Source organism: Alosa alosa, chromosome 20 (genome assembly GCF_017589495.1).
Source record: "Alosa alosa isolate M-15738 ecotype Scorff River chromosome 20, AALO_Geno_1.1, whole genome shotgun sequence".
Taxonomy (NCBI): Eukaryota; Metazoa; Chordata; class Actinopteri; order Clupeiformes; family Clupeidae; genus Alosa; species Alosa alosa.
In genome coordinates, this window is record NC_063208.1 from 3267212 (window position 1) to 3283101 (window position 15890).

The 15890-nt window shown below is 45.9% G+C and overlaps 2 protein-coding genes across 3 annotated transcripts in view; one reads left to right on the top strand and one right to left on the bottom strand.

Moving 5' to 3' along the window:
* The first annotated feature begins 287 nt into the window (after positions 1-287).
* Positions 288-7365, top strand: rbbp4 (retinoblastoma binding protein 4). Of its 2 annotated transcripts, XM_048230436.1 has the most exons (12): positions 290-452; positions 1273-1420; positions 1926-2071; positions 2682-2855; positions 3085-3200; positions 3589-3749; positions 4117-4243; positions 4813-4890; positions 5391-5467; positions 5564-5621; positions 5864-5974; positions 6356-7365. In XM_048230436.1, the coding sequence occupies exons 1-12, from the start codon at positions 437-439 to the stop codon at positions 6416-6418; spliced, it is 1275 nt and encodes a 424-aa protein (XP_048086393.1). In that variant the 5' UTR covers positions 290-436; the 3' UTR covers positions 6419-7365. The 2 variants fall into 2 exon arrangements, with proteins under 2 accessions (XP_048086395.1, XP_048086393.1); XM_048230438.1 differs by lacking the exons at positions 5864-5974; positions 6356-7365 and adding an exon at positions 5756-5812 and having other exon boundaries at positions 288-452.
* Positions 7366-8186: 821 nt separating this feature from the next.
* sync (syncoilin, intermediate filament protein) overlaps positions 8187-15890 on the bottom strand; it is a 13020-nt gene continuing 5316 nt past the window's right edge. Inside the window, exons 2-5 of the mRNA XM_048230537.1 lie at positions 14867-15890; positions 14270-14683; positions 9064-9188; positions 8187-8595 (exon numbers count right to left, since the gene is read on the bottom strand). The exon at positions 14867-15890 is cut by the window's right edge and continues 384 nt beyond it. Of these exons, the coding sequence (XP_048086494.1) occupies positions 8505-8595; positions 9064-9188; positions 14270-14683; positions 14867-15890 (1654 nt within the window). The 3' untranslated portion in view covers positions 8187-8504. The remainder of the gene's footprint in view (positions 8596-9063; positions 9189-14269; positions 14684-14866) is intronic.

Below are 15890 nucleotides of genomic sequence, written 5' to 3' on the forward strand. Positions count from 1 at the left end.
TGTTAGATGAGCGACCGCAACATGTTTAAGAATCTTTCCCATAAATTAGAAAGAATGAATCAACACCACGCCCCCGTTTGTCTGAAATCTCTCGGTAATATTTAGTTGGTATCCCACTCCGCCCCTGCCAAAGATCATTCAGAATTCCATACGTATTTCATTGTTGAAATTATAATTTAAGTAATTTTGTAAACAGTGACACAAAGTGGCGCACAAGATGGCGATGTGAGAGAGAATTTGGGGGACTGTAGGACCCATATTCCACCAAGGCAGTGCCGCCATATGTTTGCTCTCCACTGATTGGTGGCGCGAGCCTGCGGAGTTGGCGCGAACGTGCACGGCGTGTAGTTGCAAGACAAAGAGCATCCTGCGCATTTTAATGTTATTTATTGATTAGCGGATATCTCTACATTCGCACTTCATAGATTAAGTGACCATGGCGGATAAAGAAGGTGAGTTTGTACCATAAGGTTTCACAAAATTACCACGTAAATTATTGTTTTAATGGGATAGACGATTAGACACCGCAATTAAATGCAACGATTAGGCAGCAGCGGACTCCATGTCACTTTACTACGCAGGCCGAATCGCGCCACATTGTTAGTAAACCGGCACGATACATTGTAATGGTTTTCACCTTTTCTATGACTTTGTGGGTAAATATGGTAACTTATTACAATATTGGAACTGTGTGAGCATTTTACGTGAAGCAGTTTCTGCATTCCGCTAGCTGTTTGGTTACCATTAGCTCATCTTAGCTTGTTAGCTAGCCTTGTTGACTCTTTTGGCTTGAAATGAATGAAACTAACTAGCCAGCTAGCTAACATTAATTGAATAGCACTATTCGGTGGAACATAGCTAGGTGTTTTAGCCTTGTAGCTATGGGTACATGCCTCTTTGACAGTCTGATTATGGTTATCTGTCAATTTAATTTCGAATAATTGCTGTTTTAAGTGTTATCAGTTCCTTGCATCAGGTTGAGGATGTGTTGAACAGTAGGACCTGGACCAGTGAAGCTTCATTAGCCAGCTAGCTAACTAGGCTAATGTGAACTCCACTAACGCTACTTGCGCTGAATTGGTGCCTCACTCGTATCAAAAGTAACAAATTACTTTTTAATATTACATACTTATTCACTTTTAATTGATTGAATTAGCATACCTCTAAAGTGAGACTATTTCTTCGGGAACAGTACTCTCAAAGAAAAAGACGTGTCAAAGAGTTGTCAAGCTAACTTCACTAACTGAACATCACTTCGTTTTGTGCGTGCAGCTGCATTTGATGATGCGGTGGAGGAGAGGGTCATCAACGAGGAGTATAAAATTTGGAAGAAAAACACTCCGTTTCTCTACGACCTGGTGATGACCCATGCGCTCGAGTGGCCCAGCCTGACTGCACAGTGGCTTCCTGACGTTACGCGGTAAGCCCGAGACACTTGTTACATGCTTGCGACTGTAGATGGCTCTCAAATGCCATGCCAGATTGTAAAGGGCAAATGCCGGTTACGCTTTGAAGTTTGGCAGCTACTTCCTTAGTGGGTGTGCTGGGCAAAACTGTCACTGAAGTGAAAGTGCTAAGTTGACTTATTGGGGATACTTTGACTGTCTCTTGCCTCCGTATCTGCATGATCAGAGTTAAAGTATAATTTGGTGTTTAAAAGACATTTGTGGAGTAAGAGCAGTAAAAAGTTGTGTTGTGAACAAGAAAGTGTTAGTAATTTTACATGAGCACTGGCCATGTAAATAATGGTGAGGTGTGTGTGTGTGTGTATGTGTGTTAGACAACAGTCATGTAGATGATATGAAGGTACAACAAGAGCACTAAATGTGAACATGTGTCTGTATGTGAACGTTTAAATGTCAGTGATTTGTTGTACGCATGTATACTCAAACAGTCATTGTGGCCCTTTGTGTGTGTGTGCACAGACCTGAGGGGAAGGACTACAGCGTGCACCGTCTAGTTCTCGGGACACACACCTCAGACGAGCAGAACCACCTGGTCATAGCAAGCGTCCAGCTGCCCAACGACGACGCCCAGTTTGATGCATCGCACTACGACAGCGAGAAAGGAGGTGGGTCTACAATATGACACACACACACAAACACACTCTCACTCTGTCTCGATACCTGTTCGATGGTGTCTTATGTGCCATCCTTTGTCCCAGTTTGATGCATCGCACTACGACAGCGAGAAAGGAGGTGGGACTTCTGGTCTACAATATGACACACACGCGCACACACACACCCCCCCACACCATTGTCTCGAGTCCTGTTCGATGGTGTCTATGTGCCGTCCTTTGGTGTGTAATGTATACACTTCTGTCTGTTGTATTCTGTATTCTCTTCTTCCCTTCTCTACCTCCGTCCTTCTATCACTTTCTCCTTCGAATACTCTTTGACTAGTACTTTAACGCCTGCACTCTCATCCTATGGTAATAGTATTGATTGATGTAGTATTAATTGCAACCTAAGGTCTCCTGCATTGTAGCTTGAATGTTATTCCTCACAAATCGCTACGGTTAAAAGCCTCTGCTAAGTGCATAAATGTAATACAAAATGTGTGAGTGTAACATGCCTTCTCTGTGTGTTGTCTTGCAGAGTTTGGTGTGTGTGTGTGTGTGTTTCATAAATGTAAAGCAAATGTGTGAGTGTAACATGTCTTCTCTGTGTGATGTCTTGCAGAGTTTGGTGGTTTTGGCTCGGTGAGTGGAAAGATTGAGATTGAAATTAAGATTAACCACGAGGGGGAGGTGAACAGGGCGCGCTACATGCCCCAGAACCCCTGCATCATCGCCACCAAGACCCCCACCAGCGACGTGCTCGTCTTCGACTACACCAAACACCCCTCCAAACCCGGTACACACATTTCGACTACACCAAACACCCCTCCAAACCCGTTACACACATTTCGACTACACCAAACACCCCTCCAAACCCGGTACACACACATTTTGTTTTCTTTGCTCAGTTCATCTTGTCTTCATTCACTTGAGTTCCAGTGGTTGCTGTGATAATTGTGTAAATAAATGTACTGTCAGATCTCTCTGGAAAGTGCTTATTGTGTGTGTGTGTGTGTGTGTATCAGACCCCTCTGGAGAGTGCTGCCCTGACCTGCGCCTGCGGGGTCATCAGAAAGAGGGGTACGGCCTCTCCTGGAACCCCAACCTCAGTGGCTGCCTGCTCAGCGCCTCAGACGACCACGTAAGGACACACACACACACACACACACACACACACACACACACACACACACACACTGCGTAGTCCCACAGACATGCTCTGATCCCAACCTATGTGGCTCGGCTCATGACGACCCTGTTAGATGCACACACACTAGTGCTAAATTGACCCTGGAAGCTGGTGGCTTGTGACTTCGGCATTGCTAATAATTGCGTTTGCTAATAATTGGCTTTACCAGATGCATTGAGAAGCTCGAAGTTCAACATGCAGACTAAGCACAAGACCACGGGTTGAACTGACCTCTCTCTTTCTCCTCTCTCTTTCTTTCTTTCTTTCTTTCTTTCTTTCTTTCTTTCTTTCTTTCTTTCTCCTCTCTCTTTTTCTCCTCTCTCTCTCTCTCTCTCTCTAGACTATCTGTCTGTGGGACATCAGTACGGTGCCTAAGGAGGGGAAGGTGGTGGATGCTAAGACCATCTTCACCGGACACACGGCTGTGGTGGAGGATGTCTCCTGGCACCTGTTGCACGAGTCGCTCTTTGGATCCGTCGCAGACGATCAAAAACTCATGATGTATGTACAAGCACTGTGTGTGGTGGTGTGGCGCATTTGGTCTTCTCTCTAAGCCTGGTAACTAAAGAGTGTTTATGTGCTTATAGTGTGTGTGTACACATGGGTGTGAGAATGAAATGTCTTACGCAACGTGTGTGGGTGTACCCATGCGTGGATATGAAGTATCAACAATGAGAGAGAGAGAGAGAGAGATATGTGTGTGTGTGTGTGTGTGTGTGTGTACACATGCGTGGATATGAAGCATCATCATCAACAACAAGAGTGTGTGTGTTTGTTGGTTTGTTTAGGTGGATGTGAGCCTTAAATGTTATCTATGATAAGAGTGTGTGTGTGCTTTCTCATGTGATCCTGTTCTGTCTACCCCCAGCTGGGACACCCGGTCCAATAACACGTCCAAGCCCAGCCATGCAGTGGACGCCCACACTGCTGAGGTCAACTGCCTGTCCTTTAACCCCTACAGCGAGTTCATCCTGGCCACTGGGTCCGCAGACAAGGTCAGATTTCAGAGCTGAGCAGCACAACACACTGGTACAGGGACGAAAGGTCAAAGTTCAGAGGTCCCACTGCCACACTGATACAGGGAGGAAAGGTCAAAGTTCAGAGGTCCCACTGCCACACTGATACAGGGAGGAAAGGTCAAAGTTCAGAGGTCCCACTGGTACAGGGAGGAAAGGTCAAAGTTCAGAGGTCCCATTGCCACACTGCCACACAGAAAATACGAACTTACCAAAGATATGAACATACCAATGCCTACAAATATCAAAAGAACGTGGACTATTTCCACTAATTGACCCTGATAATGAGGAAATGTTTGATAGTTCTCGAGACATGAATGAACAAAACAGGCATCAACTTTAAAAAAAAAAAAAAAAATTGTTGCATGGTAGGTAGTTCATGATAAATCCAGCATATAAAGACATGTTATTGATCTGTCTACTCGTTTATTGTCACTAATAAATCGTGTTTGGCCTTGTGTGATTGAGGTGTTAAGTGCGGTCCTCTGTGATTGATGTGTGTGTTTGTGGTCCTCTGTGATTAACGTGTGTGTGTGTGGTCTCGGCAGACGGTGGCCCTGTGGGATCTGAGGAATCTGAAGCTGAAGCTGCACTCCTTTGAGTCGCACAAGGACGAGATCTTCCAGGTAGGACCTGCTGAGTTGCAACAACACTGCTGCGCTCTTGACCCAGTCCACTCAGAACCAGAACCCTAACTTAGTCCACACAGAACCAGAACCCTGACTTAGTCCACACAGAACCAGAACCCTGACCCAGACCACACAGAACCGTAACCCAGTCCAGAACTCGAACATTAACCTTGACCCAGAACACTCATGAGCCCTCCCGAGTCCATTAGAACCCTAATCTCAGCCCTCACCCAGTCTACACAGACCCTATACACTAACTCAGTCTACACAGAACCTATACACTAACCCAGTCCATACAGAACCCTAATCTCAGCCCTCATTTAGTCTACACAGAACCTATACACTAACCCAGTCTCTCTTGCGGTGTAAATTAGAACCTATACACTAACCCAGTCTTTCTTGCAGTGTAAATTAGAACCTATACACTAACCCAGTCTTTCTTGCAGTGTAAATTCCCAGTTACAGTTAAGTGTGTGTGTGTGTGTGTGTCCCTTTAGGTCCAGTGGTCACCCCATAACGAGACCATCCTGGCATCCAGCGGGACAGACAGAAGACTCAATGTCTGGGATCTCAGGTAGGACATGCTCACTTCCTGTTGGAACGCAAGAGAGAGAGAGTGTGTGTGTGTGTGTGTGTGTCCGGTTCTCATAAATGTATTATTTTTTTTCAGTAAAATTGGAGAGGAGCAGTCGCCTGAAGATGCTGAGGATGGTCCTCCCGAGCTGCTGGTGTGTCTTCATCTCCCCACACACACACACACACATACACACCCTCTTTTAATCACTCCCCCCACCCCCCCATGCTGCCCTGATTGTGTAAGACTGTGTGTGTGTGTTGCTCATGTTACGGTCTCTTTCCTCAGTTCATCCATGGCGGCCACACACACACTCTCACCCTCCCTTAATCACTCGCTGTGTAGCAGTTGTGTAAGACTGTGTGTGTGTTGCTCATGTCCTGTCTCTTTCCTCAGTTCATCCATGGCGGCCACACAGCCAAGATCTCAGACTTCTCCTGGAACCCCAATGAGCCCTGGGTCATCTGCTCTGTGTCCGAGGACAACATCATGCAAGTCTGGCAGATGGTAAACTAACTACAACACACACACACACACACACACACAATTCAACTACACTCTTAAATAACCACACACTCATCTACGCACATACCAAAGACATAGATAAACTCCCTTTGCAGATGGTAAAAAATAACAGCTATTCTGTGCCGAGATTAGGCACATCCTACCACAAACACACACACACAACACACTAGACAACTGCACACACAACCATACTCTAATCATCCACACACACACACACACACATTAATTGCACATCCACACACCTTGCTCTTTCAGAAGCCCTTAATTCTAGTGCTGCTTGTGATCTATTCCGTTGTGATCTCTCCCGCTCTGTTAAATAACTGTTCCAGAACCGCAGCTCACCAGAACCCTCTTCTCTTGCAGGCGGAGAACATCTACAACGATGAGGATCCAGAGGGCGCAGCCGACGCGGAGGTCCAGGGTTGAGGAAGCTGCAGAACCATTGCCCCGCCCCAAAACACAATCACCCAACCTGCCCATCTCATGACCGCACCCCCTACCCCATGGCCACACCCCCACCCCACCCCACCACCCAACCCCCAGGCTAGAAGGTCTACACACCCCTTTCCCCTGAGAGAAAGAGTTAAAACTCCGGCTCACTAAATACTGCGGCAGATTTCTCACCTCAAAGAAAGCCCCAGGTGTTTTGTAATATGTAAAAAAAGTATTTTTCTAAACGGATTGGTTTGTCCCCACCCCCATTATCAGGTGAGGTAGTGTGCAGTGCCCTGATTAGTGTGCTTGGCCTTCTGTGTGTGCTGTTGATTTCCCAGCTTGGCTTGTTCCCCCACCCTCAGCTGATAAAGATGAGCAGGTGCTAATGCTAGCAGCTAGCTGGTAAAAGTGAGCAGATTCTAAAGCTAGCATCTAGCTGATAAATTGAGCAGTTGCTAATGCTAGCGGCTAGAGGGTGAAGGAGGCCGTTGCTAATGCTAACAGCTAGCAGGTGAAGATGAGCAGTTGCTAATGCTAGCGGCTAGCTGGCAAAGAAGAGCACTTGCTAATGCTAGCGGCTAGCTGGTAAAGACGAGCAGTTGCTGATGCTAGCGGCTAGCTGTTAAAGAAGCGCAGTTGCTAATGCTAGCAGCTCAGGCCCAGGCAGGAGAGGAGGAGGGCAGATGTACTCTCTTCCATCGCATTTGTCTCGCTTCATCTTGACATGTATACCACCAGCATCTCTCTCTCTCTCTCTCTCTCTCTCTCTCTCTCTCTCTCTCAGCAATGACTTTTCTACTTCTTTTTTTAAGTACTTGTCCCAGTGGTTTTGTTTGTTGTCTTTTTAATATTGTGATACATTTGTGACACTTTTTTTTCTGTGTTTCTCTTCTCTCTGTCAAGTCAGTTGTACATTAAGAATAAATTGTTTTCATTGAGGCTTGGTCGAGCGTGGTTATTCTCTGGAAGACGTGACTCATCTGATTAACGGCTCTGTGTGTCGTCCTAAAGCGCCACAGCTGTTTATGTTCAGGTGACTGAAGGAGGTCTGAAGAGCGGCTCTTCTGCTTGTAGAGGTACAGCACTCAGCCGGTCTTGAGTCTCATCACCCTCTCCGCTTGTTTAGATGTACCATAGCAATGGCCATATATGGCCCCAAGTCTCATCTGAGCTCCATAGTAAAGGCACACAGTCACTCGCACAGTTTGTTCAAAGTCTTTATTAAAGCCTGATTATTTCAACCCACTCAAGAGGAGCAGCTTGTTCTAGAATATTCAGTGTACTACATAGCAGTCACTCCAGGTTCTAAAAGTAAACAGTGACATCTACATTCTGAGAGCTGTGCTTAGAACAGGGGTGTCCGTCGGACTCATATTAGGCAGTGGGCCGGATTTGTTGGAATGAGACCTTGTGGGGTCATTAATTATGGTATGTTGTTTCCTGTACTCGTTTACTGCACCCACTTATGAGCAAACAAGGCATATGGGTTCATCATGTGCTGATGTCATGTGCTGCTCTTTCTTTACATAACTAGACTCTTGGAAGATGGGGTTTCACCATCACAGAGAGTACAGTAGTATACGCCAACATGATTATGGAATTGTTAGCGCAGCAAACCGTGCGTTTCTTTTTCGGAATCTTCCTTCCTGTAGGTGGTTTGTAGTGCTAAGTTTAATTATTGTATGTCTTTGAGCCATTGCTTATTACACAGTCATAGTAGATTATTTATTTTCCCTTCTTACCCAAAATATCTGGGGGTCTGGCCCCCAGGCCGTAACTATGACACCCCTGGCTTAGATTAACCCTTTTCTACAAACACTCCAACACACATGGGGGAGCTAGAGCTCAAGTGGATTTCAGTGCAGCTTTTGCCTCTGGTATGAAGTAAGAGAAGAAGCCATTCCATGCTGACAAACCTTACTGATTCTCCCCCCACACACACATACTTAACACATACACTCCAAGCACACTCGGCCCACACACACATACAGCACATGCTCAACCCCCTCTCCCATGACACCCAACTCGGATAGCACCCTCGACCACACACACACACACACACACACATTGACTTGTCTCAGGTCTGCACCTCCACCATAGAGGGCTGCTGGTTGCTGTGGTCTCCAAGAGCTGGTGGCTTCACCTCTTCATGGTTCTCTGGGCTGGCTCTGGACACACACACACACACACACGACAGCATGAGACTGCAGGTAGAGATCTTACAGGATACTACTTATTACGCTACACAAATGGCTGCCCTCACTGTAGAGGCAGGTGGCATTTCCATACAGGTGTTTCCTTTACCTGTCGAAGCAGCTAACATCTCAGGTGTTCCTCTCGCCTATGGAGGTAGCTAACAGCTACTCAGATGTTCCCCCTAACCTGAAGTGGCAGCTAACATCTCTTCTCAGTGTAGAGGCAGCTAACATCTTCTCAGATGTTCCCCCTCACCACTAACTCACCTGAAGCGGCAGCTAATATCTCTACTCAGATGTTCCCGTCACTTGTAGCAGCAGCCAGGTAACATCTCTATTCAGGTGTTCTCCCTCACCTGTAGAGGCAGCTAACATCTCTACTCAGGTGTTCCCCTCACCTGTAGAGGCAGCTAGCATATATACTCAGGTGTTCCCCCTCACCTGTAGAGGCAGAGCTGCTTCAAGAGGTTGTTCTTCACCGCCTCCATCTCTCTGGTCTTCCTCTGCTGCATCTGCAGCTCCATCTTCAGCTGCCGACTGCTCTCCTCCAGCTGCTGCACCGTCTCCTGGAGAACAAAACAAAACAACAAGTCACACACTTGGGATGCCACAGCAGGAGATACACCTGAGACACCACAACAGGTAACACACCTGGGGCGCCACAGCAGGTAACACACCTGAGACACCACAACAGGTAACACACCTGAGACACCACAGCAGGTAACACACCTGAGACACCACAGCAGGTAACACACCTGAGACACCACAGCAGGTGAGATCGTGGCAGAAAAGTAAGTTTGTTATTACTGGTTAACTCCCCTCCTTGTAGTGGAGTAGTAATTGCCACTATTCCTTTGTTCCCACCTGAGGCTGTGCCTTGTGGATTATGTGTACTGTTTATGTGAGTGCTGTGTTTGTATGGCTGCTGAAACACCTAAGTTCCCTTTGGGGACGAGTAAAGTATATTTATCTGTATATCTAGTTCTACACCTTGCAGTGGAGCAGATTCTAAAGTTGTATTAGTGATTAGTCCATGTTGTATTAGTGATTAGTCCATGTTGTATTAGCGGTTAGTCCATGTTGTATTAGTCCATGTTGTAGTTAGCGGTTAGTTAATGTTGTATTAGTGGTTTGTATTAGTGGTTAGTCCATGTTGTATTAGTGGTTAGTTCAGGTTGTATTAGTGATTTGTCCATATTAGTGGTTAGTTCATGTTGTATTAGTGATTAGACCATGTTGTATTAGTGGTTAGTCCATGTTGTATTAGTGGTTAGTCCATGTTGTATTAGTCATTAGTCCATGTTGTATTAGTGGTTAGTCCATGTTGTATTAGTCCATGTTGTATTAGCGGTTAGTTAATGTTGTATTAGTGGTTTGTATTAGTGGTTAGTCCATGTTGTATTAGTGGTTAGTTCAGGTTGTATTAGGTTTGTCCATATTAGTGATTTGTTCATGTTGTATTAGTGGTTAGTTCCATGTTGTATTAGTGGTTAGACCATGTTGTATTAGTGGTTAGTCCATGTTGTATTAGTGGTTAGTCCATGTTGTATTAGTGGTTAGTGGTTAGTCCATGTTGTATTAGTCATTAGTCCATGTTGTATTAGTGGTTAGTCCATGTTGTATTAGTCCATGTCGTATTAGTGGTTAGTCCATGTTATTTATTAGTTTTACTGACTACCCCACTCGGCAGTGGATTAGGCTCTGATCTTTAACCATGTTAGCGGTTGGTTCTATACCTTGTAGTGGAGTATGTTCTAGTGGCTAGTTCTGCACCTTGTAGTGGAGTATGTTCTAGTGGTTAGTTCTGTTCTAGTGGTTAGTTCTGTACCTTGTAGTGGAGTATGTTCTAGTGCAGGGGTATTCAATTAATCTTCGTTACGGAAAACAAATATATAAAAATAATGTTTAACGTGCGTGTTTAGGCTATATATGTATGTAGGCCCTATGCCCCTATGTGTGTGTGTATATATATATATATATATGTTGTGTATATATATATATATATATATATTAGGATGGATGGAGCCTAGTTGTAGGCCTAGGCCTAATGTTTAATGTGAAATAAAATAAGTACCGTATTTTCCGGACTATAAGTCACACTTTTTTCATATTTTTGCTGGTCCTGCGACTCAGGTGCAACATATATATATATTTATATATATGTTTTTTTCCTCTTCATGACACATTTTTTGACTGGTGCAACTTATACTCCAGTGTGACTTATAGTCCGGAAAATACGGTAGCCTAAAAGGCAACATTCGAAATGAGGAGAAATAAGGCAAGATAAGAGTAATTGGGGAGAAAAACTGAGTAGCAAGTTTAATTTAATTTTTTTAGTTTTTTTTATCTTGTCCCAAAATCCTGGAAACCCAGGAACATCACGTTGTTGGGCAGTGAATGCATGTAGGCTTAACTAGATTGTGGTGGATCAATCATATTGCCTTCTTAAATCGTAAAATATTCTGTGGTCTCAGTTCACTGTTGAATGGGCCTAGCCTACCCTATGCTTGCTCAAAATATATGCTTTGTCTAGTAGAGGTGCTTCAAATTGGCGCTTTTAAAAATCGCCTGTCTCAGAATATGTCAAAGAGGTCCAGGGCAATTCCGCGCAAAACTGTCACATCCATATTTAGTTGGCATTACGGACGTGACAGTTTTGCGTGGTATTGCCCCCGTATCGTTATATAAAGCTCTGTTCTCACTGTTCAGTTTTCTCCTCTTTGAGCAATCGATGATTTGAAAATAACTTACTTATCGTTAACTTAGATATCCATCTGATTGTTTCTCGTCCCGTCTCCTCTCCTCGCTCGTTTCAAGCTATCAGTGAGTCTCTTCCCCATAGTAGGCTACTTTACTCACTGACTTTATCAGAATTCACAGATTTCACTGGCTGAGTAGCAGCAAGTGAAATGATGGTTCCTGAAGCTCCTGAAGTAAATGCTGTTATCCTTAACCAACGAAACATTTAGCGCAGCTTTGAAAATCTTACGTACGTGAAAATCTAAATTAGGCTATTATCGTCCGGGTCCGGATAGGATCATGTCAGGGTCCACCATTTGTTGACCCCTGTTCTAGTGGTTAGTTCTGTACTTTGTAGTGGAGTATGTTCTAATGGCTAGTTCTGTACCTTGTAGTGGAGTATGTTCTAGTGGCTAGTTCCGTACCTTGTAGTGGAGCAGGTTCTAGTGGTTAGTTCCGTATCTTGTAGTGGAGCATGTTCTAGTGTTTAGTTCCGTAGCTTGTAGTAGAGCATGTTCTAGTGGTTAGTTTTGTACCTTGTAGTGGAGCAGGTTCTAGTGGTTAGTTCCGTACCTTGTAGTGGAGCATGTTCTAGTGGTTAGTTCCGTATCTTGTAGTGGAGCATGTTCGGTAACACTTTATTTTAATGTGTCGCTGTTACAGTGTACCTACCTAATTAGGTACAGTGGTACAACCTGTGTAACAACATGTACTTGCATTATGTATTTGTGGGTACCTACATATAGTTGTTACATTGTAATACTGAGTGCTTTTACAAAACTTTGCCAATTTGCCTAAATTTTCATCAGAGGCAAAGAGCTGACCTGAGACCTGCTGGATGGGGTAAATCGGGTCATGATAGATTTGATATACAAAGCATGCTTAGCTCCAGTCAAGGCCTCATTGTCTTCAGTGTACATGTAACAGCTGTGCTGCTACAACCTTGTCACTCTTTGATACAGTGGAATAAACTGGAACAGGTCTTGTCTTGGAACAGGTCTACTAATTCACATGTACTGTGTGGTGTCAAGTCAAGTCAAGTCAAGTCAAGTTTATTTATATAGCACATTTCATACACAGAGGTCATTCAATGTGCTTTACATAAACAAAACCAAACGATAATAACAAATAAAAGCATAGAAGGGCAATATAGTCAAAGAATAGTTAAAAGGTAAAGATCATAATAAAAAGAAAACATAAAACACAAGGTAAAATCATTTAAAAAATAAAGAATAATTAGTAAGCAAAACAAAGGCAAAAGTAGTAAAACAAGTAATAAAAGACAAAGTAGAATAATTATCGAGGCAGATTCAGAATTTGTAACTTCGCACAGTTAGCAGAAAGCGCCTGAGAACAGTTTGGTCTTAAGTCTAGATTTAAAACTGGCTACAGTTGGGGCCTTTTTAATGTCATCCGAAAGTTGGTTCCACAGCTGAGCCGCATAGCAGCTAAAAGCTGCTTCACCATGTTTAGTTCTAACTGTAGGTTTTACTAGCAGGTTTTTCACCTGGGACCTGAGAGGACGAGAAGGTGTGTACTGCTGAAGCATGTCTGACAAGTATTTAGGTCCTGCTCCATTTACTGATTTATAAACAAGCAATAGTGCTTTAAAGTCAATTCTGTGACTTACTGGAAGCCAGTGCAAGGACTTAAGAATTGGAGTAATGTGGTCAGTTCTTTTAGTTTTTGTTAGAGTCCTAGCTGCTGCATTTTGTATCACCTGAAGCTGTTTAATAGTCTTTTTAGGAAGGCCTGTGAACAGTCCATTGCAGTAATCAACCCTGCTGGAGATAAATGCATGGTGTAACAGCAGACACGTTTCAACACATCAATTACAGGATGCATAACATCATTGACAGGATGTATATATGTAGATGTAAGTACTTAACTGGTACACTTTATTTTAATGGGTTTATTTCACTGTATCAAAAGAGTAATAAATGTGTACCAACACAGTTGATACATGTACTACAGTATGTAGGGTAATGGCAGACATGTTCCAAGACACCAATGATACAACATACATGTAATATGTAATTGTAAGTACTTAACTGGTACACTTCATTTTAATGGGTTTATGCCACTGTATCAAAGAGCAATAAGTGTGTACCAACACAGTTGATATACGTACTATGTAGTGAATTAGTAGACCTGTTCCAAGACATCGAAGACATAACATACACGCATATGTACATGTAAGTAATTAACTGGTACACTTAATAGGTTTATTCCACTGTATCAAAGAGTTACAAGGTTGTAGCAGCACAGCTGTTACATGTACACTGAAGACAATGAGGCCTTGACTGGAGCTAAGATGCTTTGTATATCAAATCTATCATGACCAGATTTACCCCATCCAGCAGGTCTCAGGTCAGCTCTTTGCCTCTGATGACAATTTAGGCAAATTGGCAAAGTTTTGTAAAAGCACTCAGTATTACAATGTAACAACTATATGTAGGTACCCACAAATTCATAATGCAAGTACAATGATAGTACCTGATAGTACATGTTGTTACACAGGTTGTACCACTGTACCTAATTAGATAGGTACACTGTAACAGCGACACATTAAAATAAAGTGTTACCGCATGTTCTAGTGGTTAGTTCCGTACCTTGTAGTAGAGCATGTTCTAGTGATTAGTTTTGTACCTTGTAGTGGAGCAGGTTCTAGTGGTTAGTTCCGTATCTTGTAGTGGAGCATGTTCTAGTGGTTAGTTCCGTACCTTGTAGTAGAGCATGTTCTAGTGGTTAGTTCCGTACCTTGTAGTGGAGCAGGTTCTAGTGGTTAGTTCCGTACCTTGTAGTGGAGCATGTTCTAGTGGTTAGTTCCGTACCTTGTAGTAGAGCATGTTCTAGTGGTTAGTTTTGTACCTTGTAGTGGAGCAGGTTCTAGTGGTTAGTTCCGTACCTTGTAGTGGAGTATGGTCTCCCTGCGCTGGTCCTCCATGAGGTGGAACCGCTCCTCCAGGCAGGTTCTCTGGAGCTGCAGCCGGTCGTGCTCGTCCCTTAGGGGCCCCAGCTGAGTGCGCAGCCCCTGGGCCTGCTCGCGCGTCTTCTGCAGGGCCTCCTGGCCCCCCTCCCTCCGCTTCAGCAGGGCCACCAGCCGCGGCTCGTACCACTCCTCCAGCGCGCTTAGCGCCCCCTGCAGGTACTGCTGCAGGTCGCAGGAGGCGCGGCGGCCGTCGGAGAGGTCTGTCGAGGAGGAGGAGGAGTTCTCCTGCACCTCCTGTTGCTCCTGCAGACTCTGCAGGCGGCCCGCGTGCTCCGAGCGCAGGTGGGCTGCCTCGTCCGTCAGAGCCTGCACCTGTGCCTGCAGTTCCTCCTGCCATATACATAGCACACACACACACACACACACATTAAAGACAGCAGCACAGTCATGCAGAAACTTTAAAGACAGAGCAACAATTATTGGAGAAGACTACACATACACACACACACACACACACACACACACACACACACACACACACAGAGTAACTGGGGAAGACTGTCCCTTTCTCACCTGCACATTGCTCAGCTTCTGTGCCTCATGTTTCCGTGATGACAGCTCCACCTGGCTCTGAGCGCAGGCCCTGGCCACGGCGAACAGCTGCCTCTTGAGCAGGCGGATGCTGTCCTTCAGGTCCTCCTTCTGCAGGCCAGAGCGGTGCAGCTGTGTGTGGGCCTCGGTCAGCTCGTCCCGCAGCGCCTGCACCCCCTCCGCCAGGGGGCGCTCCAGCTCCAGCAGCTCCGTCACCAGCTCGTCCCGACGCTGCTCCAGACGGCCCACCTCCGCGATGCAGCCCTCGAACAGCGCGCCCAGCTCACCCAGGTCCCGCGTCACCACCGCCTCGGACTCCACAGTCTCCTCCGTCACAGGGTCCACCTCTGCCCCTACAGTCACCTCCATCCCAGGACTCAGCCCCACCCCAGGTGTCAACTCCGTCACAGGGCCCACCTCCATCACAGGGCCCTCTCCTGCCTCGACAGTCACCTCCATCCCAGGTCTCACCCCCACCCCAGGAGTCAACTCCGTCACAGGACTCACCCCCACCCCAGGAGTCACAGAACCCAACCCTGATGTACGCATCACCTCTGCCATATTGACGGCAGCGCGGCAGTCCCCATTCTTATTGCGCCTGTCTTGTTCCCCCGACGTGCGTTGCCGGGACGACTCGTCTCCCTCGCCTGTGAGCAGCAGCAGCCCTGTGTCTCCAGCGCTCTTTAGCGCCCCCTGCTGTGGTAGTGCACCTGCTGCACCTCCGCTGTTCCCCCCCACCACACTGCACTGACCCGCTAGAGATGAGAAGCCGTCGGCTGGCAGGATGCCCCCCAAGATGCCCCCCTGCTGCCCTGGGGTGAGGCAGTAGTCCTCGGCTGGCAGGATGCCCCCCAGGATGCCCCCGTGCTGCCCCGGGGTGAGGCAGTAGTCCTCGGCTGGCAGAATGCCCCCCAAGATGCCCCCCTGCTGCCCTGGGGTGAGGCAGTAGTCCTCGGCTGGCAGGATGCCCCCCAAGATGCCCCCCTGCTGCCCCGGGGTGAGGCAG